This window comes from Helicoverpa armigera, chromosome 4 (genome assembly GCF_030705265.1).
Source record: "Helicoverpa armigera isolate CAAS_96S chromosome 4, ASM3070526v1, whole genome shotgun sequence".
NCBI classification, from domain to species: domain Eukaryota; kingdom Metazoa; phylum Arthropoda; class Insecta; order Lepidoptera; family Noctuidae; genus Helicoverpa; species Helicoverpa armigera.
The window spans coordinates 6,861,047-6,885,790 of record NC_087123.1 but is presented as its reverse complement, the minus strand read 5'-3'; the positions used below and the strand labels follow the sequence as shown (position 1 = coordinate 6,885,790).

Below are 24,744 nucleotides of genomic sequence, written 5' to 3'. Positions count from 1 at the left end.
TCGGATTAGTATAAACATTGTAATTTTCTGTTATGTTAACAGACTGTGTATTTCGTCATTTCACAAAATCTAGTTCACTAGAATATTATAGTCATGCTAACTATAACATCTGAGGAAATCAGTGACCATTTATACATAACTGTCTTCATAAATTACGGTACAAAAGTATTCATAAAATCCCTGCGTTTCGAGTGCCAACAGCTCGATGAAGCTATCGATGCCATAATCAATTTATGTTATTAACTTTCCTTACAAAATTACGAGAACGGAATACTTAATGGTAAAAATGTCCTTTTTGTTAAGTTTTCAAAGCTTGAACCAATTTACGAAGCCGTGCTGAAATATTAATTAGGTATTAACTGAACTTTGTGTTAAAGTCTTTATATACAACGAATACCTACATTCTATTATAATTGCTAAGATTCCGAGCTAATGTTACACAGCGGGGTTTTTTGAAAACCTCTTCGTGAAACTATCGCAGACGGATCTAATCTTTTTGCCACCGGAGGCGGGCTGTTAAATTGTGTTGAAAAGCTTACATTTGTGTCGTAAAATAGTCTGCGTATTTTTAATGCGTAGATAAACGTTGCTATTTCATTTAGGAATAATCTCAATTTGAGATTTTGTACAAAATATCTGACTTACTCTATAGTTACAAAATAATAAGAATTACATAACTTTAGTCACTTTTAACATTGATCACAAATTGTCAACTGAAATACAGTTTCGTTTTGGGTCCTCGCTTTGTTCTCATAAGAAAATTGAGTCGTATATACCTCAGCCTGTCCTTGAAGGCGAGGGGTCTCGTCAAACCTTCTGCGGTTTCAGTCAAAATACTTATTGTTCATGACGTCGCGCATCCACGCTACGTAGCCTGCGGTACGGGTGTAAATGCCGTATTTGCCACGCTTGCCGCAACCGTCGCCGAAACTCGTGATGCCCTGTCAATACAAATTGAACACTTTATCGGACATAATTTAAATTAAATGTAGATTGTCAACGTTCCTGATTTAATGTGTACAGATGACTGATCAATAAATTAAATTAACTTTGACCATTTATTGAAACAGTCATGTAGGTAAGTTGTTTTATTTTGTTGGTATAATTTGCTGGTGCGTTCCAATTATGCTTGAATAGATTTCTATCAAAAAACAAATAACAGATCAAAGATTTCACCAATTAATAAATTGGTAAAATTAAAGCCTTAGGTTAAGGATATACCCTTTTTTTTCCGACGTCAAAAATCATCGAATGACTCCTCCCGCTGTGGGTTAGCAGCAGTGAGGGAGTGTCAGACTCTTACTGACTAAAAACCGTCGTGTTCCGTCATAGGCCTTTTATGTACCAGGGCCGCGGTATCTCTTTCGAACAACCCGCAGCCCCGGCAGGCCTTGGCCCTGCTGGGCCCCGCTGAAGGATATACCCTTAATTTCTTTAAATACTTCTCCTTAATTTTGATGTGCTTGTAGGCAACTCAAGTTAACGATTTTTGTGCAGATGTAATTTTGTAGAAACACGTTATACATGCATTTCGATCAATTCATATAGGTATTTACATATGTACATGTTAATAGAGTTAAACCCATCAGATGTACTTGGCTCTACAGTGAACACAGGCCATACTAGGAATTTCCATCTAATACCTCGCTGTTAATATGCACATATAAATGGACTCTAAGCCAGAGTTCAACAGGTCGAATTGTATAGGCTTGGTGCATCCAAAATGTGGTCTCTCTTTTAGATACATACATAAAGAAGTCCCTAACAAAAAAAATACCCGTACATTGTAATGGACATAGTTGCCTATAAAAATCATATTAAATAAAAGTTTTCATAAAATTTTCTTTCTCTAAGTACTGTTTAAAAAGAAGCTAGTAAGCACGAAAAAGAGTAGCAATTCATTTTTTTATTCTGCTTGGAAGTAACGAGAAGTTTTTCAGAAGGTATGAAACTGCCAAACATTACCCTCAGGCATACACCTTATTTATATTCTACTTCGGCTAGGTAGATATAAATTTTCTTAAATGTGACGTAGGCTTTCAATTGAAAACAGGTATCTGTAGGAATTTTCTTACCTACATAAATATGAAGGTATCTTGATGTAAAAGGTTTTACTGTCTTTAGTACCCTAAAAACGGACCATTAAACACCCAGGATTGCGAATAAAATTCCCATTGGGTACTGACGCCCACGCCAGTATATTTTATATTATATGCACGTTATATAAATTGATATAAGGCCTACGAACATAAAAGGTTTAATTTGTGCTTGTTACTGTTTTAATTTAATGAGAGATAATATTGTTTGACAATGTAAACGCGCCACGCGTGTGGTTGATCATTACCTCCGCCGTCACAGAATATAATATTTATAAAAATTCTTGCTTCATGAAGAAGTAAAATATACACACACACTTACAAACTTTCACCTTTATATTATTAGTGTGATAAATGTCAGTTATGCATAAAAAGTGCTCACAAAAATGTAAATTACAAAGGACACTACCCTCATTACGTTTACGACTCTGCGCCATTTAATTCGGAATCCTCAAAAAAATTATCCCTCTTAACGTTCGATAAGCTTCTTGCTTTCTCGTCAAATTGTAGAATGTCACGTTCATTTTATTGTGATTGAAGAAAACCTTTTGAAAGGTTGGCGTGTTTTATGTAAACCCACTGTGCTGTAGGGACGGGACACTCGTTATTGACACACGATAATATGGCGGTAGCCGGGCTCATAAATCATGCCAATAAGTATACGTAATCAATACGCATTTTATTGACAACCAATAAAAAATAACAAAGGAAGGAATTCATCATAGGAGGAATATTTAAAAGATATATATTTTTTCATGCTCGATCTTGTTCCTATAAACTAAATAGCTTTAATTTTCTTAAGTCAAATAGAATAGTTTACGTCAGTATTAGTTAGCTCTGGAAATTGTCAATGGTAAATGTGTACCAACGGTCAATTAAAGTCACGAGGTGAACTAAAGGATTTAATGAACAACGACAGCCAGTATACCGTGGTCCCCAGCCGCTTGGAGTTCAATTTAGCCCGACAGTTCGGAACTGTAGAACATTTCCTATAAAAGCGCACGTTTCTATTTATTACTCGGGACCCCACGAAGGGTTGCTCGTTTTATCGTAAAAATATTCCTTAGTAAAACTGCGTTATTTAGTCAGAAACATTTGAGAAATAAAACGTCAATTTCTTAACTTATTTTTTCTACATCTGCGATAAGATACCTTACTAGTTAAAAAGTAGAAATTACTATAAAAAAATATTCTAATGCTCTGGAAAATTCTAAATGATACTTCGTAGCAACTACATTCTGTAGTAGGTAATATCAGCACACTGAGACATTTTCATTATAGTTGACAAGAATATTAAAGCTAATAAGGCTGAGATAGTTGCTAGTGAATACAATGAGTCCCCGGTTGCTACGTGCAAAGCTTCTTGATGATTACTTATTTCTTATGATTGGAATCACGTCAAAGCGGAAAATGACAATAAAAATAATATCGAAATATTATGACTTCTAATTTCAGTGCAATATTTACTAACCTACAAACAGCTTTGTTTTGTGTGACTAAAAAAATCCATAGTTTGTAAATTAATGAAACGCTGATTGTGAAATTCAATATATGATAGACGACAGAACATCTATACAAGATTAATTGGAGGATAGAGGAGAATACAAAAGATGTCTAAATTATGGCAAACAGAACTATAATGATCCGAAATCCTTAGAAAACGAGCGTCCTGTGACGTCTTATGACTATCATTACAACTTAACAGGATTTTTCAACTTCTACCAACTGGAACATAGATCTGAATAATCGTAGACAACTTTTAACTCAAACATAACTTCCAAGCGCCTTTTTCTCTAGTGGTAAGTGTCGTACGGATTTCCATTGAAATTCTAAAAGCGCTTTTGATATAAAACACCTTTTAGAAAGGAACTGAAGTGACACATGAATCAAGATTTCATTTCTTTCAAATTGACGGTGCGAATTCCAGTGCTAGAATGTCTATCACATCGTCTTTTGTTTTTGTGTTCTCGTTAATTCAATTTTACTATTTCTTCGGGATAGGTACCTACCTAAATTTTTATAAGTATAGGCACCGTGCGTAGCGATGACCCTGCCATCTCGTGACTTATATCCGAAACTGTTCCCTCAAGTGTCAAAAATTGTACTATCAAACCATGGAAAAAATTCTGAATATTCGTGTTAAATTTTGCTAATTTAAGTTATGAAAATGTATTGTTGTATTGCTGGATGCTGTAATACATCCAAAAACAACTCCAAGGGTGTAAAATTTTACTATTTCCCTACTAATAGTACTCACATGCCATGGCTTAGGGATAAAAGAATTAAATGGATAAATGCAGTTGTAAAACACACGTAATACTTTAATACTTATTGGTGGAGTTGGAAATAACTCTGCCATTGTCACTCCTTTATCATAACCCAGTAACTGTCGGTACGTTGGTTTGCCCCATTGTCGTGCATAACTGGTTTTCGATTCTGCACTTTCTGCAGAATTTACGTAATGCACTAAGGCACAGACGTGCTAACATTGTCCTGATAGACCTGCCTTGCATTTACAAGTTGCACTTTTAATGTTTCTATTGCAATCAAGCTGAAAGGACAGAGATAAAAATTAAAAATAGAAATAATGATTTTCTAAAGATATTGTAATAACAATTAATTTAAAAAAGGTACTTACTGTTATCTTAACATCATATACATTTGAAATTTTTGTCTGAGCAACAATTTTGCCAGTTAATATTGTTTCTTGTTCTTGGCCAACTGTTTCTATGACATCAAAAACATGGCCCGACTCGAATAGCTTTTGGCCTTTTGATATATTTTGACCACGCTGCCGATCATTGTTTATTGGTAGAAAACCATATTTTATAATTTTAATCATTGTATTTTATATTTTATATTTTTAATCATTGTAAAATCACATTTACAGACTAGACGGTCACAACCAATGGGTTTGGAAAGTTTCTTTTTTTACTCGCATGGTGTCTCTACTGTCGGGATTATAACGCCATCTATAGTTTCCGCACGGTGCCCATACCTACGTGTTCCTAAAACTATGGAAGCGGATCAATTAAAATAAGTTCACGAAAATCTACCTTTGAATATTATTGCCAAGCGAACAAAAATCACATTTAAATCTGTTTTGAAAATTTTTCACAGCTTCTTGTTTCTTGGGTCTGTGTCATCATTCTCCGAGCCTTTTCCCAATCATGTTGGGGTCGGCTTCCAGTCTAACCGGATTCAGCTGAGTACCAGTGCTTTACAAGAAGCGACTTCTTGGGTTTGTGTAGTTTCGGGAAATCTGGCGAAAGCAACGATCATAGTTGTTGAAGACTTACTTGGATGATTTCACAAAGCTTCTCTTTGATCTATATTATATTTTGATTTTTCCGATTATACCTGTGAAAGCTGTTGAATTTACTTTAGGATTCAATTCAAGAAATTCTTAATTAAACTTACAAAGGAAAGCTCAAAGATAAATATTAGTGTAAGTTTACACTTTTGGTCACAAATAGGTATCATTTAAGCGCCAACCCTGTGTGCTGGTTTCACGGGTAATTAATTTACAAGAAGACATTAAGGTAAATATTTAATTGTACTTAACACGAACCACAAGCACTAAAGAAACTCGAACATTTGCGAATTATGTGAAAATATGAAATAACATTTAGGAAACACATTGGATACCTTTTAACTGTTGTTTTGTGCAAAATAAACCAAGAAAACTATTATATTAACGGGTCTTGATAGTCCCTACTTATAAATAATTTGACAAATTGAAATGAGATTTTCGAAATCAAATAAAACTGCTTACTCAGAGTGAGACCTATCTTAAGTGCGTATTTATGTCTTGAATATTTGATGGTTAATTCTTGATTTCTCGTCGACGCCTCATGCATTATTCCAGTTTATTAACAGTTTTTATGAAAGGGTCGGCCGTGATAACGAGCCGCTACTGCCATTTCAAAATTTCCTAGTTTTCTTTGTTCTTACTCCGGTTTTCTTTGTAAGATTCTTTTGTTTTATTTTCACGATGTAGAGATAAAAGTTGACAGTCGCTTAATTAGGTATTGTTGATTGTGTTTTATTAAAACATTAAGGGCCTTACTACAAAAACTTTAAACCCTGTTTTACACTTGTCTAATAAAATTTTGGCTGCAAAATGAACCATATGTCAACGTCATAATTTGACATTTTTTTAGACAAGGCATAAACTGACGTTTAAAAGTTTTTGTGGTAAGCCGGTTATTGTTTACTAGGATTTGTGACAAGCTTTCCAACAAAGGAGTTTTTGACTATGATTTTATAGCTGAACTATAGCAACCGTTTTCTTAATATCGTCTTTCGGGATTTACTAAAACTGCCAATAAAGAACACAACAATGAAAACAAAATCAAATAAAACATTCCCGTCCCGTCTCCTAAAAAAATAAGCGTTCTATTGTTATTTGTCGGGCAGCCGATTTTCCTGTTTATCAAACACTTTCCTTCTAAGCCGTATCCATAAGGCTACAATAAAACTAAGATATTATTGAGGAAGCCATTCACGCCTTCTTATTTAACGGGTTTTTACCTGTTACAATACTTTATTACATTGAATTTCTCGAAAATACTGGATTAGCCTCATTTCTTGCCTTATAAGTTATCCCTCAAAAGAAGCGGACCGTTAAATGAAAGCTCTTTATTACCTGTAAGAAATATCTCATAGAGCGGTCTTTGCATAGCAGTGGACCGCCAGAGTCGCCTGCGCAAGAGTCTCGTCGCCCCCTCCCTGCGCAAACCATGTTGTCGGTGATAGCGTACTGCCAGTATGAACGCCGACATACTCCTTGTTGTATTGTCGACACCTAGAAAAAAATAAGAATTTCATTTCAAATAAGTAGTTAGGCATAAATTATAGCTGAATGGATAATATAAAAACATGGTTTTAAACTAGGCGGAATGAATTATGAATTTCACCTCAAAAGCAACGAACAATTTATTCTTACTAAAGTATTTGCAAAAAAGCAGTCATCACTATCATGGGAATATACTAGCCCACAATATATATTATTATTAATGAGCCGATTCTATCTCCCTAATACTGCACCTTACCTTTCACGTCTCAATTTGTAACTTGAGACCACTCGACCGCTAACACCGTACAGGCAAATATAATCGCCAAGTCATTTCCTGGTAAAATCATAATAGAGCGATCGACCCTCTATCGCATGAATGCTTAGACAGGACAGGACATAATAGAAGGCATTATGTAATGTAGTATGTGCGCATGTCTACTGTTCACAGATGTGCAATTGTTTTCGTCAATATTATATCTGTGGGCACCGATGATCGAAGCCTCTGAGATCATGTATGAAAGATGGATGTTATTAGTTCATCAATTGACATATCAATTCAATGTTGATCACAATCAACACTCATTTAATTTTGTAGTTGATTTCATTTCACTAATTAATTACAAATAAATTTATTATCAAATTAGGTAACCTAGAATTCAATAATTACCCTAGATTATAGACTTTCTACGTCAAGAAATAGATGGCAATTAACCGTCTTACCACAAAAACTTTTTAACGTCAGTTTAAGACTTGTCTAAAAAAATGACAAATTATGACGTTGACATATGGTTCATTTTGGAGCCACATTTTTTTTTAGACAAGTGTAAAACAGTGGTTAAAGTTTTTGTAGTAAGGCCATTAAATGTTTTAAAATAACAATTATCACGAACAGCGTTTGTTCCAATCCAAAAAACCGTTTTCTTCGAGCACTAATCTCTCAGTTCTTTAAATATTTTGTTTGAGTAAAGTTTAAATTAAAAAGAAAGTAACAAGATTCAAGATTAAGACTTTTAATTAAAAAGCCAAGACTTTTATACCTTTTAATATTATTTAAATATTATGCATGAAATAGTTCTCGTTATAATTAATTTTAATTCGTCATCTGGATAATTTTATTTATAAAACTGTCAAACGAACTTGTCTCAGGGTAAAACGATTATTACTTTCGAACTAAATAAAAAACAAATATCTGAGTAGAGGTTTCACAGCCGTACATATAAATAACAATGCATAATATATCACCTCCATTTGAGTGACAAATGTACATCAAATGAGGGTTATGACAAAGTGAAAGCCAGATGGAAGCGAAAAAATACGTTAAATGGTGAAATTTGGGCATTGTCCGGCAATATGTGATGGATGAAGGATTTATATTGATATATATACACTCCACAAATAATTCTTTATTTTATCTAGCTTATGGTTTTCATTTATGACTACTCTCTGCGACAAAATATAGTCGCGATGTAGGTAATGTGGTTATTTAAGTCCCACCACCGCCCGTCGCCCACTCAAGGTATTAACTTCAACGAGTTTGCCGATTCTCGCCCCGGGCTTGCTTTGCCTTACTTTTAATAGATTCAAAGATTATCTTCCGTTACTTAATCTTGTTCATACCCCCACAGCATCTAATCTTTTGCTGGCACTTTGTAGCCAGCTCAATTGCACAGTAAACAAGTATTGATCGGATAATGAGAGAGATGAAAGTGTCATTCTGTGCAGATATGTGCATACTTGATTGATAATGAATGTGGGTGTCCTGAGATGAACTTTAATTTTATCCTCTACCTATAAATCAGACACAATCAACACCAATTACGATTTTGCAAACTCAGAAGCAGCTTGTTACTACTAGAAAGCAGAGGGGTGTATGAATTCATGAATATGGTTGATTTACATGAGAACTTTTGTAAGCACAATTAATAAAAACCCGTATTCAATGCTCGTTAACTTACAAAGAAAGATGTTATTCTACAATTTGAGACATAACGATTCAGATATAATCATGAAAATCACAGACTAAACAAATATTTGAATCATTTTACTCTGAATAAGCTAAACATTTCTGTTCACGTACTTATTTATAATTTCGCTCTTTGATTTTGTAATTTAATGTTTCAGTGTGCTGTTAAGAAAATAATCTCGAAATAAATTAATTCAAGATGAGCTCTCTCGGTCGTAATTACTAGGTACCTAATGACTTACATCTTTGAAGGTGCGGCTTGGATTTAGAAGTAATTTTAGGGATATAAATACTGAATGCTTATAACACTCGCATGGGAATAGGATATAATGAAAGTTAGAATGTAACGCCGGTTCAATAAATCTAGGCTCAAGATTTTGAAACACTTAAGGTAAATAATGGCGTTACCTAGCAAAAGTTATAAAGGGTTTTTTACATGGAAATACGTGATATTGTTACGAGATCGTTCCAACAAAAACTGTATAGGCCCCTCGAGACCAGTAGTGAGTTTCACTAAGTCTTATCGCAAAAAGGGTTCCAGGCTATAAACCATACATTATTTGTTGGAATTCATTTCTCTTTCCCCATTTACATGAATATTTTCTGTAGACCAAATCTTTTCAATAGTTTTTCGATTGAGAAGAATTACCTTTTTTATAAATGGCAGGTAAACGATGATCATTGAAGGAATAACGATGAAATATTAGAAACTCGGTCATATAACTAATCATGAATAGATTAGAGGATACTAAAATATTCTATGAACTACCAGAACGTGTAGTTCAGGCTTACAAGTTTGTAGTCTTTATTTGTCTCCTGTGGTTTAAACTGAGTGTCTCCGAGATAAACTGCGTTCATGAAACACTAAGTGTATCAAGACCTTATCGCTATATGCCGTACAACTTACAAGAGTCAATTGAGAAGTTTGCGTGCCACATAACTCGCTGACGACAAACTATAATGTGGGTGGTAAACCAGTACGGAGAGCTTATTACAATCTTAACATTTGAAGCGACATCGTTGGTAAGGATTATACAATATACACCTACATATACGTCTATTCTAACTATCGAGGCTAAGGATGAAATATGTTTATAATTTAATAAAGGCATTGTGTACATACATAGGTGTAGGTATATAGGCAAATATGATCGATGGTTCTTCAGGAGTTGAGGCATGTAATGGACAAAGTGCGTGTGCGCGAAATATCACATTACGGGAGTTAATTCTGCGCTTGTACTCGAAGCTCGCATTGCTTTGTGTTCGGAAATAGCTATTGATATTGGATTAAATCGATTCTGATCAACAAAGAATAAACATCTTCTGACGTTAAATTAAATCCAGATGTCAGTCAGTTTTCTTTCAGGTCAGAGAACAAAATGTTTCCGTGTTATTCTCCTCCTAAATCCATTAATTTGCCCTAAAATCATAATTACTTACTGTTCTTATTTATTTTTATTTATATTACGTACCTACGTTTATTTACGTAGGTAGTAATAAATAAATGAAATAAATTTGGTCAATATAAGTAGTAAATTGGAATAGAGATATATGAGGCCTTAATACTTCCATACACTTAGCTAATATTCCACCTTTATATCATCTACGCTATAGCACAGACATGCACTTTCATTATCATGAGGTTAACTAACCTGAGCTTCATGCAGTACTCGTGTGCCGTGGACATCAGTGGGCCTCTTCTTTCCCCAGCCCAGGATCACGCAGGAGGTATGCGGCGGCAGGGGTTGATGGGGAGGCGGCAGACACGCCACACCGTGCCCTAAATCCGGCCGGGCCGGCTCTGGCAATCTGTCAATTAACAAAAAATATTAGTAGGCGGTAAAATATAAAGAATAATTCATCATCATCATCATCATCATCAGCCTATCGCAGTCCACTGCTGGACATAGGCCTCTCCAAGTGCACGCCACTGAGATCTATTTTCGGCTTCTCGCATCCAGCTCCTGCCAGCCGTCTTGCGCAAGTCATCACTCCACCGTGCCTGAGGACGTCCTACACTACGTTTGCCGAGGCGTGGTCTCCACTCTAGAACACGTTTACCCCAACGGTTATCGGTTCTTCGGCTAATATGGCCAGCCCACTGCCACTTCAGCTTGCTGATTCGGTAGGCTATGTCGATGACCTTGGTTCTCTGACGGATTACCTCATTCCTGATGCGATCCCTCAGAGAAACGCCGAGCATAGCTCTTTCCATAGCCCGCTGAGCGACTTTAAACTTGTGGACCAGCCGTACCGTCAGTGTCCACGTTTCGGCTCCGTAAGTCATGACAGGTAGGACGCACTGATTGAAGACTTTTGTCTTTAGGCACTGTGGGATCGACGATGTTAGGACTCGACGTAGCTTCCCAAATGCAGCCCAACCCAACTGAATTCTCCTATTCACCTCGTCCTCAAAGTTGTTTCTACCTAACTGCAATGTCTGCCCGAGGTATACATATTTCCGAACAACTTCGAGAACGGCGCCGTGTATCGCAATCGGTTCCGGTAGAACATGTTCATTGAACATGACCTTGGTTTTGTCCAAGTTCATCCGTAGGCCGATGCGTAGAGAAGATTCAGCCAGGTCGTTCAGCATCTGTTGTAGGTCCTGCAGCGTTTCCGCCATGATGACGATATCGTCAGCAAATCTCAAGTGGGAGATGTGTTCGCCATTGATGTTGATGCCGCGCCCTTTCCAGTTCAGCGTCTTGAACATATCCTCCATTGCATTAGTGAACAGTTTCGGGGAAATAACATCCCCTTGTCTCACTCCTCGATGCAACGGTATGGGCCTTGTTTGCTGATTCTGTACTTGGACGGACATTGTAGCGGCTTCGTATAGACATCTCATCACTTGGATGTATCGCCAATCTACTTGACAACGCTGCAGGGACTCCAGAACAGACCAGATTTCAACCGAGTCAAAGGCCTTCTCATAGTCCACAAATGCTAGACACAGGGGCTGATTATACTCGTCGGTCTTCTGTATAATCTGCCGCACCGTGTGGATGTGGTCTATGGTGCCGTATCCGCTCCGAAACCCAGCCTGCTCCGGTGGTTGGAATTCGTCGAGTCTTCGCGCAAGTCGGTTCGTGATCACTCTTGAGAACAGCTTATATACGTGGCTTAGGAGGAAATGGGTCGATAGTTCTTCAACTGGGTTTTGTCTCCCTTTTTGAAGAACAGGACGACAACACTCCTACTCCACGCCTCTGGAGTTCTCCCTTCAAACAGGACGGCATTAAAAAGCTTCTGGAGCTCCCACAGTACGGGCTTACCTCCTGCTTTTAAAAGCTCTGTTGTAATGCCATCCTCGCCAGGGGCTTTTCCATTTTTGAGCTGTCTCAGAGCGATCTCGATTTCGCCACTGCTGACTTCTGGCAGGTCTTCGGTGAAATGGCGTGTTAATGTGGCTCTAGAATCCTCATTTCCGGGATCAGGTCGAGATGCATGCGATGCGTATAACCGGCCATAGAAATTTTCCACTTCCGAAAGGACTGCCGGCACCGAAGAAACGACTTCTCCACTTGTTGTGGTCAGCTTCGTCAAGTGGCTTCTTCCAAGAGATTGTACGAACACCTTTGACCCCCGATTCAGCTCAATTGCTCTTTCAATAGCAAGAGTATTGGAGCACCGGAGGTCACGTCGTACGTGCTTGTTGATCTCTTGGTTTAGAGCCCGCTTAGCTGACGAAGTGACAGGCGGGTTTTCACGTCGTTTCTTCATAAGCCCTAATGTCTCTTCCGAAAGCTTTGATTTCTTGCCCTTACGCTGCATGTTACAGAATCTCGAACCTTCCTCCCTGAGGATCCGAACCACATATTCGTGGTTCTGGTTAACGTCTGTTGTGGTTTCCACGGCGGCAAATCGGTTCTCCAAATTTGACTGGAACGTTTCGGATCCTGTCATGGTTTGGAGCAGTGTTGGTCGGAGCCTGGCCTTCATCAGACGGAAACGTTCGGCCTTGAAGTTGATATTCAGAGAGCCTCGGACAAGTCGGTGATCGCTCCCGGTATTAAACCTATTGATCACGGAGACGTCTCTGAATATGTGCTTCTTGTTCGTCATGATGAAGTCAATCTCATTTTTAGTCATAGTGTCGGGGCTTTGCCACGTCCACTTCCTTTGGGGCTGCTTTTTGAAAAAGGAGTTCATCAAAAAGAGCCCCTCGCGCTCGAGGAAGTTGACGAGCATTTGCCCCCTATGATTCCTGCTTCCAAATCCATGGGATCCTACTGCCGATTCGCCGCAAATCTGTACTCCCACTTTAGCGTTAAAGTCCCCCATGACAACGGTGTAATGGGTCTTTGTAGTGAAGTGGAGGGCCCTTGATATATCATCAAACATATCCTCCACTTCATCGTCTGAATGTGTCGAGGTCGGTGCGTACACTTGCACTACCTTGAGGCTATACCTGTCGGTGAGCTTTATGATAAGGTACGCTACCCTGTTCGACACACTAGACACCTCCACAACGTTATCAGCTAGGGACTTATTTACCAGAAACCCAACGCCACCTTGGGATTGTTGGTCTCCCTCTCGGAAGTACATAAGGTGACCTGATTCGAGGGTTATGGTGTTCTCCCCCTCTCTTCGAACTTCACATAACCCTAATATGTGCCACCTAATCTTCCCAAGTTCCACCTCGAGTTGCGCCAGATGCGAGTCAAGCCGTAGCGTGCGGCCGTTGTACGTCGCAAGAGTCAGTTTAGTTTGGTGGCCTCCCGTAACCCGGAGATTCTTCGCACCCCCTGCCCCGCCGTAACCACGGTCGCCACCGTGACCGGGAATAGCGGGACTGCCGGGAACTAGGGGCCGTGGCTTTTTTGTGCTGCTCATGGAGGTATTTAGCCTACTGCTATCACGCTGGCCAGACGGGTTGATAGAGGGTTTTTTTTCGAGTTTTCCTTCTCTCGCACTGGTGTTCGGTGCATTTTTAACTCCATTAGTCGACTTCTACGACACCCACTGGAAGAAGGGGGTAGCGACACATGTATTCTTAAGCCGTCGCTACACGGCTAAAAAGAATAATTAATTGAATGAAAATATAGAGTTACATCTTTAGCAATCCTTGTCTTCAATAGTAAAGAACAAATAAACTCTTTTGCAATCTTGGTTTTAACGACTTTATGTGTATTTCAAAAGGTTTTAATGACTGGAATATGTTCCTAGCATCAAAAGGGCTAGATAAGCATGCGTCAGAGTGTATTCTAAATTTGAATTGTGGAGAATTGCTAAGAAAGTGGTTAGACCCTGTTTGGGACTAATTCCTTGTAGAAAGTTCGTCGGCTTTTTGAAAAGTTTCCGATGTGATTTTCAGAAAACTGATATTGCAGTTTTAATAAGTGATTAATGAACTTTTCTGTTACAGCAAAACATTTTTGAAAAACTGTGGACATTTAAAAAAAATTACACCTGTTCCAAGTGGTCTATACTGGTGTTTGATGGCAACGTAAAGAATATTGGTATTTTTGTGGGAACCGTTCTTCTCTTTAGATATTGTAACCACGTTGTTAAAAATATCCCTTTCTCATTAATAAACACGATCTAGAGGTGTATCGGTACTTTGGGTTGCGATAAAATCAACTTAAAGTTAGTAGTGCCGATCACAATTCGTCTCCTATCAGACTTTAACATTTTGAAAAATCTTGTCTTATTGCAAGATACGGAAAGTAACGCATAGACTGTGAGCACGGGACCTTAAGGCCTCGTAATCATTGATTTTTAAATAACCTTGCCCATTGGGAAACCCCGTAGACCTCTGAAGATCTGTGAGTTCTGAGCGTTCAAAAAGCGGCTCTTCATCCCACGGAGATTTAATTAAATAAACCCTAACTGAACCGAGGTTTTCTGGTATCTACAGCATTATTCTGCTTAAATTACAAGAATATTGAGCTACCTGATCATTTACATTTTTCGAACATACGTTTGATCAATAATTTTGAATTCATGACTTCCTTTCAGCCAAATCATCGTTTCGTAACCCGACAACTACGGAGTTATCGAGAGCTTAGACACGGCAATAATTAGACTTTTTAGATATGTAGCTTTAACCTTCTTCATTAGTTTTGATATGGTTATTTTTGCATTTATCACTAAATTCGTATTTTTTTAATGTCAAAGACTGATACACGGCGAATTGTGATCGGCCCTACTAACATAAAATTGGTTTAGTCGTAGCGCAAAGTACTGATACTCCTCTAAATCATGTTTATTTATAAGAAAGGGATATTTTAAACTGCGTGGGTACAATATCTAAACAGTAGAACGGTTTACAAAAAAATACTGAAACTCTGAGCAGTACCATCGATCATTAGTACAGACCATTTAGTACAGATGATAATTTAACTAAATTTGCATAATTTTTCAAAAATGTTTTGACGTAGCATAAAGGTTCATTAATCGGTTATTAAAACTGCAATATCAGTTATCTGAAAATCATATCGAAAACTTTTCAAAACGCCGAAAAACTTACTACCAAGAATTTGTCCAGAGCAAGGTTTGACAACTCTCTCTAAGCAATTCTCCAAAATTAAAATTTAGAATACACTCTGACGCATGCTTATCTAGCCCTTTTGATGCTAGGAACGTATTAAAGTCATTAAAACCTTTTGCAACATACATAAAGTCCTTAAAACTAAGATTTCGCATAGGTGCCCGTTTTTTTTGCAAAAGAGTGTATTTCGTGTTGCCATGCTAACAAGGATCGCTACGTAAATCATTACGGCAAATGTCAACACAACGAAATCCTGCCAAGGTAGGATAATATGTTTTTGTTTTTTTTTTAACTTGGCTCTCAAGACACGTAGATATCGCTTTATGTACTTAGCTTATATGTACACAATAACATATTTCGTATTTATACATGAACAATTTAGAAATGTATTTCATACCTAATGTTAATATTTGGTTGGTATAATTTTCGAGATAAGCTGCCGTTATTCCTATAATAATTTTTCATTCTCGACTTATGGAAATTTAATTCTATTTATGACTTCACATAACAGTTCCATTCCGCTTTTCACATATGCATTACTTTCTCAGCACGAAATATTGCCAATAATAACTTTATTATTGTTAAACTTCGGCAATACGCACGGGGAAATAAAGTTATTATTATTACTGGCCAATGGGGCGTGGACATGAAAGCCGATTGAAAAGAACACCGGAGGTAAGCTCACACAAAGGGATAAAGAACTTCAACGGAAACCCACAAATATATTCAATTCTTGGAATAAAACTATAGATTTCTCTTTCGTTTATCAGTATTTAATGAAATAATAATTTGAAATACTATTTTGTAATAAAATGAGAATAGTCAAAAAATTGGCAATATTATCTAAGGTTTTTAAACCCTGAAAAGCATAAGGAAATATTACTCTTGCTTTTATTGGAGCAGTCAGAACCATACGCAATATTGAAAATGGGTCGGATGGCTTAGATATTTCGAAAGCATAGCCAATAGAATAATATTCACGATGTGTATTGAACGCAAGCTGGGTCGAATATTGAAGCCCAAAATAATCATAAAGAGATACAACCCTAATCTGTGTGAGTACGACTGAACTCGTTAACCCTTACTGATTCTATATACCAAACGTGGTTGAGAAATACTTTGTATTGTTCCTTCTAATCTAATTAGACATTCTCCGTACAAAAGCATCATTTATCCTTCAAACACGTATCAAAGTGTAAACCGACTTTCTCAATTTATTAATAAGATTTACATATACATTTTTTGTTTCTGAAATTAGTACATGTATCATAATAAGTTAGAGCATTCATGTTAACAAATTCAATACTTTGCATCTACTTGATAAATGTAACTTCTATCAACTTTTATTTTTTTTATTGAAATTCTGGAAGTTATCGACGCCTACGATATGTCTGCGTAGGATGTAATCTTACCTAAATCATAAAATATGGAACAGAAAAATGAATTGGAATTACTCAAATTCTAAAACTTAGGGTTAGCATTTAAGTACAGTCCGTCATAAAATTGATAACATGCTATTAACGCTCCTCCGAGAAAAATATAATGTGGAGCCTTGAAATTCAGACCCTGTTGGAACGGCGATATTGTGATGCTGCCTACTATAATCTTATCAATTTCGTCGTTATGAGGTAATAAAAACGCTTTCAATTTGTATAAGAATAGAATTTTATAACATATATTTTCTTTTACCTGAAAATATCTCTCCATAGGATGCTATCCTAAACCAAATTAACTATAGTATGTTAGTAACATAATTAAATACACGAAGTGTGGGCAGTGCACGTGTGACAGAAATTTAACGACCTTCTCAACTCATGTGAAAGGTACCGGCCACTTCGTTAAATATTTAATGAAAATGGTTTGTTGTTCATCCACTAGCTAACGACTGAGAAGAATGTAGCCGGGCATAATTCCGGGTATTAATGTCTTAGCGAGCTCGCTTTACAACCATTTAGGGCCAAATTACGAAGTTGTCGCAATAAGGTTGATACAATGAGTCGTAAACTATGATGAGTGTTACCCATGGAGTAAGGAAAGATGAGCGGAGATGCCATAATGCAGGTAAAAGGTCAAATTCGTGTGGTGAGCATGACCAAAACGATCAATTACGAGTGAACTAACGAGGTGGTCGACTTTTCGGGCAACCTCAACAACTTTTGGTATTTTAAAAAAATGGTCGGTCCTAACAAGGCATATAAGGTACAGTAGCAACCTTCCTCGTCGCACTTTGGCGCGTTTCGTTCTTGGGCGATTTTCCATTGTGGCACCTTCGCTAGTAGGTAATTTTATTCTCCATGGACGTAACCTATGACGAGTGTTACCTCAGCATGGCGACGTCGTTGACAACAGTGTCAGGGTCGTAGCGAGGATGGATGACGGCCTCCGTGACCCTCATTTCAAGCTCGCCTCGGTTCCGGAGCAGCAGGTCGTGTTCGCCCAAGCGCACGTACAGTCGCTTGCGCACGCAGTGGGCCGCTGTCACTACCCAGCGGAGTGAGACTAGGGTGCCGCCGCAAAATGCTTCCTGAGAAAAGTATATTGATCAGAAATATGAAGGAATAGTATGATGAATGTCGGCAGATATATAAGTATACTCTGTAAGAAATTATAAAGAAAAAAAGCTCTATAAAAATTAATAACATCTTGCGCCATATGGTAGTACGCTACAGTAATTTGATATAGGTAGAGTTCAACACTTGAATTTTGTAGATTAACACCATGATTCTTCTATTTCATCCCATCCTGAATATTGTTTTAGGATATCTATAAAGGTGCTTCTGAGGCTAAATAGAAGATAGCCATAAATGATTTAGACCTGAAATAGTACTCAAACTCGAAAGCACAAATAGTGCAGTGAGAGTAATATTTCCTTTGGCTATCTTCCATACAGGTGTAATAAATAGCCGCACACAAAGGTCTAGCGAGATAGAATGGCCGTTATAGCCCATTTGTAGTCGCTAACTAGGACGTTTTTGACATTAATTGTGTTATACATTAAACTTGATAACGTGTTTATCGTTTGTCCATAACATTTGTCACTTTGGTAATGTTTGCAAATAAATAGCAACCGGAATATTCAAATATTGAAATGCAGTCAAACGCAGTCTATTTTTATCAACACGATTGCTAGCATAGATATGACATCCTCACATCAACTAAGAGAACTTCTAATAATAAAAAAAAAATTTTTTAGCTATTCCTTTTTCAAAGTCATCTAGAAAGAAAAACAGATGAACTTATAATATGTCATTTTTTAATAATCCACGTTAATGGACATTGTATGTGACCATACATACATAGATTGTGATCCTTTTGTCTCTGACCCTACAAGGCGCTGTAATCTGATAGCGCTTGTCTCGACCCTATCCTTAATCAAGTAAATGTCGTATAGAACTGCACTACAATTATGTAGGTTCCGTAATTTATTTAATTAGGAAATACTGTAGACGTTACACAAAAGATTACGTAGAATTATCTCCAGATTGCCAATCCCAAACTGTATTTGTATTTCCAATGAAAGTTTTCTTAATCCACTGGTGTACCTCAGATTTAATAAAAGGAAATCAATTTATCCTACCCCTTAATCCATCTTAAAAAGTTTTCCGACTGCTCATACCGGGAACAAATTAAGTTCCTACATAGAGATACCGTTAGTAATTTACTCCGAAATCTGATTAGTATTACTTACTTAGTACTCTCCTAAGTAAATGTTATACTTAGCCCTATCATCAGTGAAATTAGCAAAATTAAGTTATTGTTTTATTTTAACAGGACCGCGCTCACATAATTTTATTTTGCAATTTTCCAATACTGTCTTACTGAGAACTATTTATTGAAACAAACAAATATAGGCATTATTTTAAAATAAGATTTAAATAGTTACACAAAAGCGGTGGCATATGCGAATTGGGACGCTTACTTTACCACCGTTTACTTACCATTATGAAGCCTCATTCACATTATTGCAAATGATTTAATTAGATTTCGATTTGCAAGGCTTGCAAAATATCGTCAGTTTCATCATCATCATCATCATCATCAGCCTATCGCAGTCCACTGCTGGACATAGGCCTCTCCAAGTGCACGCCACTGAGTATCGTCAGTTTACTCAAGTACAATCTCAGTTACGATCCGGAGTCTGGATTTTGGCTCACATCTTGTTTCATGAGGCTTAACGTAACTGGCGGCATAAGGCCTAAACCTACTTATTGAATGCCTTACCCTTCAGGGATTATAGGCGTGATACTGTTATGTAAACAACGGTTCTGCTGTACAAAATTGCTATAATCTGAAACCGCCTCGCGTGATTATGCAAATTACAGCGAGCAACTAAATCGTGCTCAGTAATTTCTAAACAAATTAGTCAACAATGAGACGGAATACTTTTGTGCGTGACTGTTCTTAGGCCGCACCTTTTTTCTATCAACTACTTTTACTTGACTGCTTCCTAACAATTTGTATCACTGTTGAAATACAATTAAGCTGAAGACCATCATTTATTTGATGTAATTGAGACGAAAGTAAAACCAAAGTACTTATGTAATCAATTACAACTTTTTTATAATACAACCCACAAGCTGACCCCACTTCGGCCCACGTACGATTTATGTTCCCGAATACATACATATGTGAGTTTAATTACTCTTTTATTATTTATCTAACTTTATTTGTATGGTCGAAAATTTATACGAATTCGGACTGAAATTCTCGGGTAATTATTATGAAAGTGTAGTTTTATGGCTTAGTCATAAATAACATTGCACGTACCTAACCGTTGGGTAAAATTACTTCAGCAATTTCAAACTCGACCCACTAAGGTCTGTAGAGGTTTTTTATTGCAAATAAAAATATAATTAACGCGTAATTTACCTCCAAATTACAAGGCGTTTTTTATTGCAGTAAAATTATGGGGACCAGGTAAAGTTTTCAGAAATTGAATGGTATGCAACTTTTCTTTTTTTATTATTAGGGTTTCGTACCCAAAGGGTAAAACGAGAGAGCTTAAGAAAGGGTAGAGGTGATGGATTTCAACTGCCGCCATAACAAAAAATATGAAGGTGACTCCCATACAACAAACATGTTTTTTGCAAGTTTCATAGATGCTACGAGCTTGACTCGCACTTTGTCAGTTTTTCGCATATTCTTCTTCTCAAATGAGACTGGCTAATTTATTTTTATATTAATTACCTTATATCGGTTAAGCACAGCAACTTGCCAAGGCCACTTCCCGGGTGGTGCGGGCCTGCCCCCTATAATACGGACCATATCACGCATCCTCTGTCGCAGCCGCGCGGACGGGGAGCCGCGGTATCGGCCCAATTTCCCGCACGGGGGCAACGGCGGACTTGCGCGTGAGTCTTCTGGGTGAATTGCCGGCGCTGGCGTCGACAATGATTCTATTACCTGACCTGGAAGATATGATCGTTCATAGTTGTGTATATATGTAAATTTAAAAATAAATAAGGACATTGTGAAATCTATGGGTACCTATATTATTCTTTAAATATAAATAAGGAAAAACTACCGACAATCAAGATTACGTAAATCTCAAAAATTCTTCTCAAAAAATGAAGACGAAAATCTTTACTAAAGATCGCTCATCAAAATGGTTTACATAAGACATGCCTTAAATTAATCCAGACCACCTGTGAAAACAATCCTACATTATGATTATAATAGTATAGTTAGTATTGTTTATAAGCGAAGAGAAATCAATCAATTTTCATTACGTTATAAATATTGATAATAATCAACGTGATAAGCGCCATGTGTTTTGTTGTCTGGTTCAATTTTCCTACGGTTCCTTGAAGAAAATGTTATTTTGCATGCGGTTTTATGCTGATGGCAATAGAATTTTCGTAAGCTAGAAAGGTATTATATAAGGTTCCATAAAATTCAAAATGATCTTCAAGTTGTATGAATAAGTTGGCGTTTCATAATAAATACGGTACTTAGTTAGCTCGAGTAGACATATCCCTATTTCAATTTGCCAGGTTATTTCAGAAGAGCTCATAAAACAAACATCTTGGAATGAACTAACAAAATAATGAAATTCTTTGTATATTTTCAATGCCACAACTTGGGTGCAGAGTAAGTGTTATTACATTCTTTTTTAAGTATTTATTTAACGTAAAAATATTAATATAATATTTATTTAATAATATTATCGAAACTTCTGTGTTATTTGCACTGTATGTACATGAAAATATTTTCAATTGTACCCCCTAACAATATCAGAAACAATTCAACTGCATTATAATTTCTCAAACGTACTCGGCTATTTCCCTTGAGTTTGGCTGCCGTGACCGAAATCGGTTTGAAACAACTTTATGGCTGAAATTTTCATACACAAAACACGTTCACGAACTAAATATGTGCCATGTGACATCTACCTTCTCCTCAGGTTTCAGCTCTGAGGGTCGTAATTCCCCTGTCGAATTAGTTTGGTGACTTTACGTACATCTGTGTTCTATGCATGGAGAATAAGATGGCGGAGATGTCATAACGGAAAATCTTCTAAGAAAATAAGTAGCTCGCAAATACGGGTGTCCGAGGGACGAGGAACGTTACTCTATCCGCACTTGTTTGGACATCACCCATTTTTTGTAATACAACAAATTGTTGACAGAAGCCTCGAAGAACGCTCATTACATTACTTTACCCGTAACTTATCACTTTGGTCACAACCAGTTTGTGTACATAGAAGGCTGACCTATCTACCCCATGACATCTCTGCTAATTTTTCCTTACTCCATGTTTCTAGGACATACAAGTCATAGCAATCTCTGTATGTGTCCAGCATGTCGATTCTATAAAATATCACAACTCACTTCGACATCACTCTCACTTCGACTTCGATCTAAAGGTAGAATTCCGTGGACGCGACAATAGTCAACCTATGAAAATGTATGGCACCGTTGCCGAGGCCCGTGACAGTCGCGCGCGGCCGACGAATTTCGTAAGCTGCTCGCGGCATTGTCAACAATTTAATTCTGGTTTTACTAAAATTCTATAGATGTTATTAAGCGCTAGACCATGTTGAGAAGCGTACAGCCGCCAGCGGCTCACGAAATTCGTCGTCCGCGCGCGACTGTCGCGGCCCTCGACAGCGGTGCCATACATTTTCATAGGTTGACTTTTGTCGCGCGCGGCTGCGACAATCGCGACCCACGGAATTCTACCTTAAAGTTTCGTGATTGACATTGTCAAACTACACTAGCGCTACACTATCGAGTGTGTTGACAAGTTGAACTAAATTAAAGTCGAGATTTTGACAGATCTGCCAAAATCTGTCTATCTATAGGGAGGTAGGGAGAGATGGGCAGTTGGAGACATGATCAAATCAGATTAAAGGGGGTCCTTTTATTCTGATTTGATCATAGTTTTTTTTTTATTGGGTAGTTTACGTTACCGACTGGTAACGGTGTTCATCCATAGACTATCTGTCATTTCTGTGAGTTGTCAAGAACAAACACTCGTAAAAGTACTTAAATATTTTGTTGCGGTTTCGGATCGTTATAAAGAGAAACTAATGAAAGGTATGTGTATTTTCTATTATTAATGATTGATTGTCAAAATCTCCAGTTACGATTATAGTAAGTCGATGCAATCCACACCTATTATACCTCTAGAAGAGGTACTACAGCAATAGTTTATGGGCCCCACGTTTTATTTTAGTCTAATATGACCGGGACCACCTACGTAGGTTGACAGGTAAGTAACTATTTTTATTTTCTAGTTTTCAGTGCACATAAGATAAAACCGTTTTACTTAAGTTTTTTACCGATTTTTTTTATAAACTAAGTCAAAGTGTCCAATGCTCCCTATGGTAGGGAGGCTTGGACATACCATGTAATGTATAATTTGTAAATTTTGTTCTTCTTCTTCAGTGAAAATTTGTGAGGTTATAAATCTGCGCTAAAAATCCTTTATAGAATCTTGTTTCAGGTACCGTTGCCAACTTGATCTAGGGACTCCATATTTATCAGCTGTTAATTTTATTTTTAACCTTTTGATACCTCTTGTATTGCTCGTTATATTAAATCTTTAGGAATTTCCCGTCGCAAACCATTCTTTTAACCCCGACGCAAAACGACGGGGTGTTATAAGTTTGACGTGTCTGTGTGTGTGTGTGTGTATGTGGCATCGTAGCTCCCAAACGGATGATCCGATTGTAATGCGGTTTTTTTTGTTTAAAAGGAATGTCATTCGGGAGTGTTCTTAGCTATGTTTAGTGGAAATCGGTTCAGGTCTTCAAGGTCATCAGCTCGTTTGTTAGGTGTGATAGGAATGTTACACGCTCAGTTTACTTGCAAGCATATGTGGGATCTAAAATTTGAAATACTAATGTCTTCTGGAACCACTGAGCTGGTCTGCTGTTAGGACACGAAGATAGGTAACCCTGAACTGCCTTTTAGTAAACCCATCGAGTTTGGGCTCGTTTAATTTGTCTTGACTAGTTTTCTTCATGTTTCTAATTGACGAGAACCTAATTCTGGAAATGGGATGTGGCGGATGAAACCCTAGAATGATATATAACCCTGGATCAACAAAGGTCCATCTTTATTGTTTCTCAATCTGTGCAATTCTCCCAGAGCCAGTTTGTCATGAGGATTGTTAAACAGCTTCCTTTGGCTGAGATCGCATTAGCGAACCCATCATAAAAGAAGGAAACATTAAGGAGCTCCTTTAAAAACCATGAAATAAAATAAAATTATAAATTAAAAACCCCGACCCAAAAAGTACGCAATTATTATGACAAAATGTTATAAACGATAAACCCTATAAAAAGCAAAAAGTAACTTTAAACACTACGTAAGTACCAACTAAAGCATGTCAGACTAAACAAAATTTTGACGTGTCGACGGTTTTATTTAAACCGTTTAAATATCTCGTAATGTTGAAACTGATTGTAATTTTTAGGATAGCTCTTTGATTTTATCTAGCCAAACATAAGAAATGGCAATAAAAGTTGATTATCTGTAAAATTTGATTTTTTATGCAATAAATGTGAAAAAGTGCCCATCGCTCCCCTACCTCCCCTAAAGTATGAAATGACATTACGAATCGAAGTGAAATGCGAGTTGTTGATCGAGTTTTATAGAATCCCAATACAGGACAGACATAAATAATGCTTTCACAAGACATTCAGTGTTTGAGTTTAGTACTACACGAGTTTCAAATCCGTGTCCTGTGTATAAATATTTTCATCGTTCCTTTCTAGCAACTCTTTTCAAACTAACAACGTTTTATTCTTTAAATATATTAAATGTTTTATGTTGTCAGAGTTTAGCGAGCTTATTTCATTCTGCAGTTAGTACTGAGTTTATGTGTTTGATATATTATTTCATATATTTATCAAGTTTAAATGTGTAGTGCATCTCTATAAGTA

The 24,744-nt window shown here is 37.2% G+C and overlaps 1 protein-coding gene and 1 long non-coding RNA gene across 2 annotated transcripts in view; both read right to left on the bottom strand.

Moving 5' to 3' along the window:
- Window positions 1-467: 467 nt before the first annotated feature.
- The window catches only part of LOC110384180 (transmembrane protease serine 12), a 47,756-nt gene continuing 23,479 nt past the window's right edge, over window positions 468-24,744 (bottom strand). The window contains exons 8-12 of the mRNA XM_021345326.3: window positions 20,541-20,761; window positions 17,675-17,877; window positions 10,510-10,666; window positions 6,745-6,903; window positions 468-941 (exon numbers count right to left, since the gene is read on the bottom strand). Of these exons, the coding sequence (XP_021201001.3) occupies window positions 825-941; window positions 6,745-6,903; window positions 10,510-10,666; window positions 17,675-17,877; window positions 20,541-20,761 (857 nt within the window). The 3' untranslated portion in view covers window positions 468-824. The remainder of the gene's footprint in view (window positions 942-6,744; window positions 6,904-10,509; window positions 10,667-17,674; window positions 17,878-20,540; window positions 20,762-24,744) is intronic.
- LOC135116702 (uncharacterized) lies at window positions 4,397-6,731 on the bottom strand. The gene is made up of 2 exons (XR_010276386.1): window positions 4,735-6,731; window positions 4,397-4,647 (listed from the first exon to the last, which is right to left on the bottom strand). It is a non-coding gene; the product is annotated as an uncharacterized LOC135116702 (long non-coding RNA).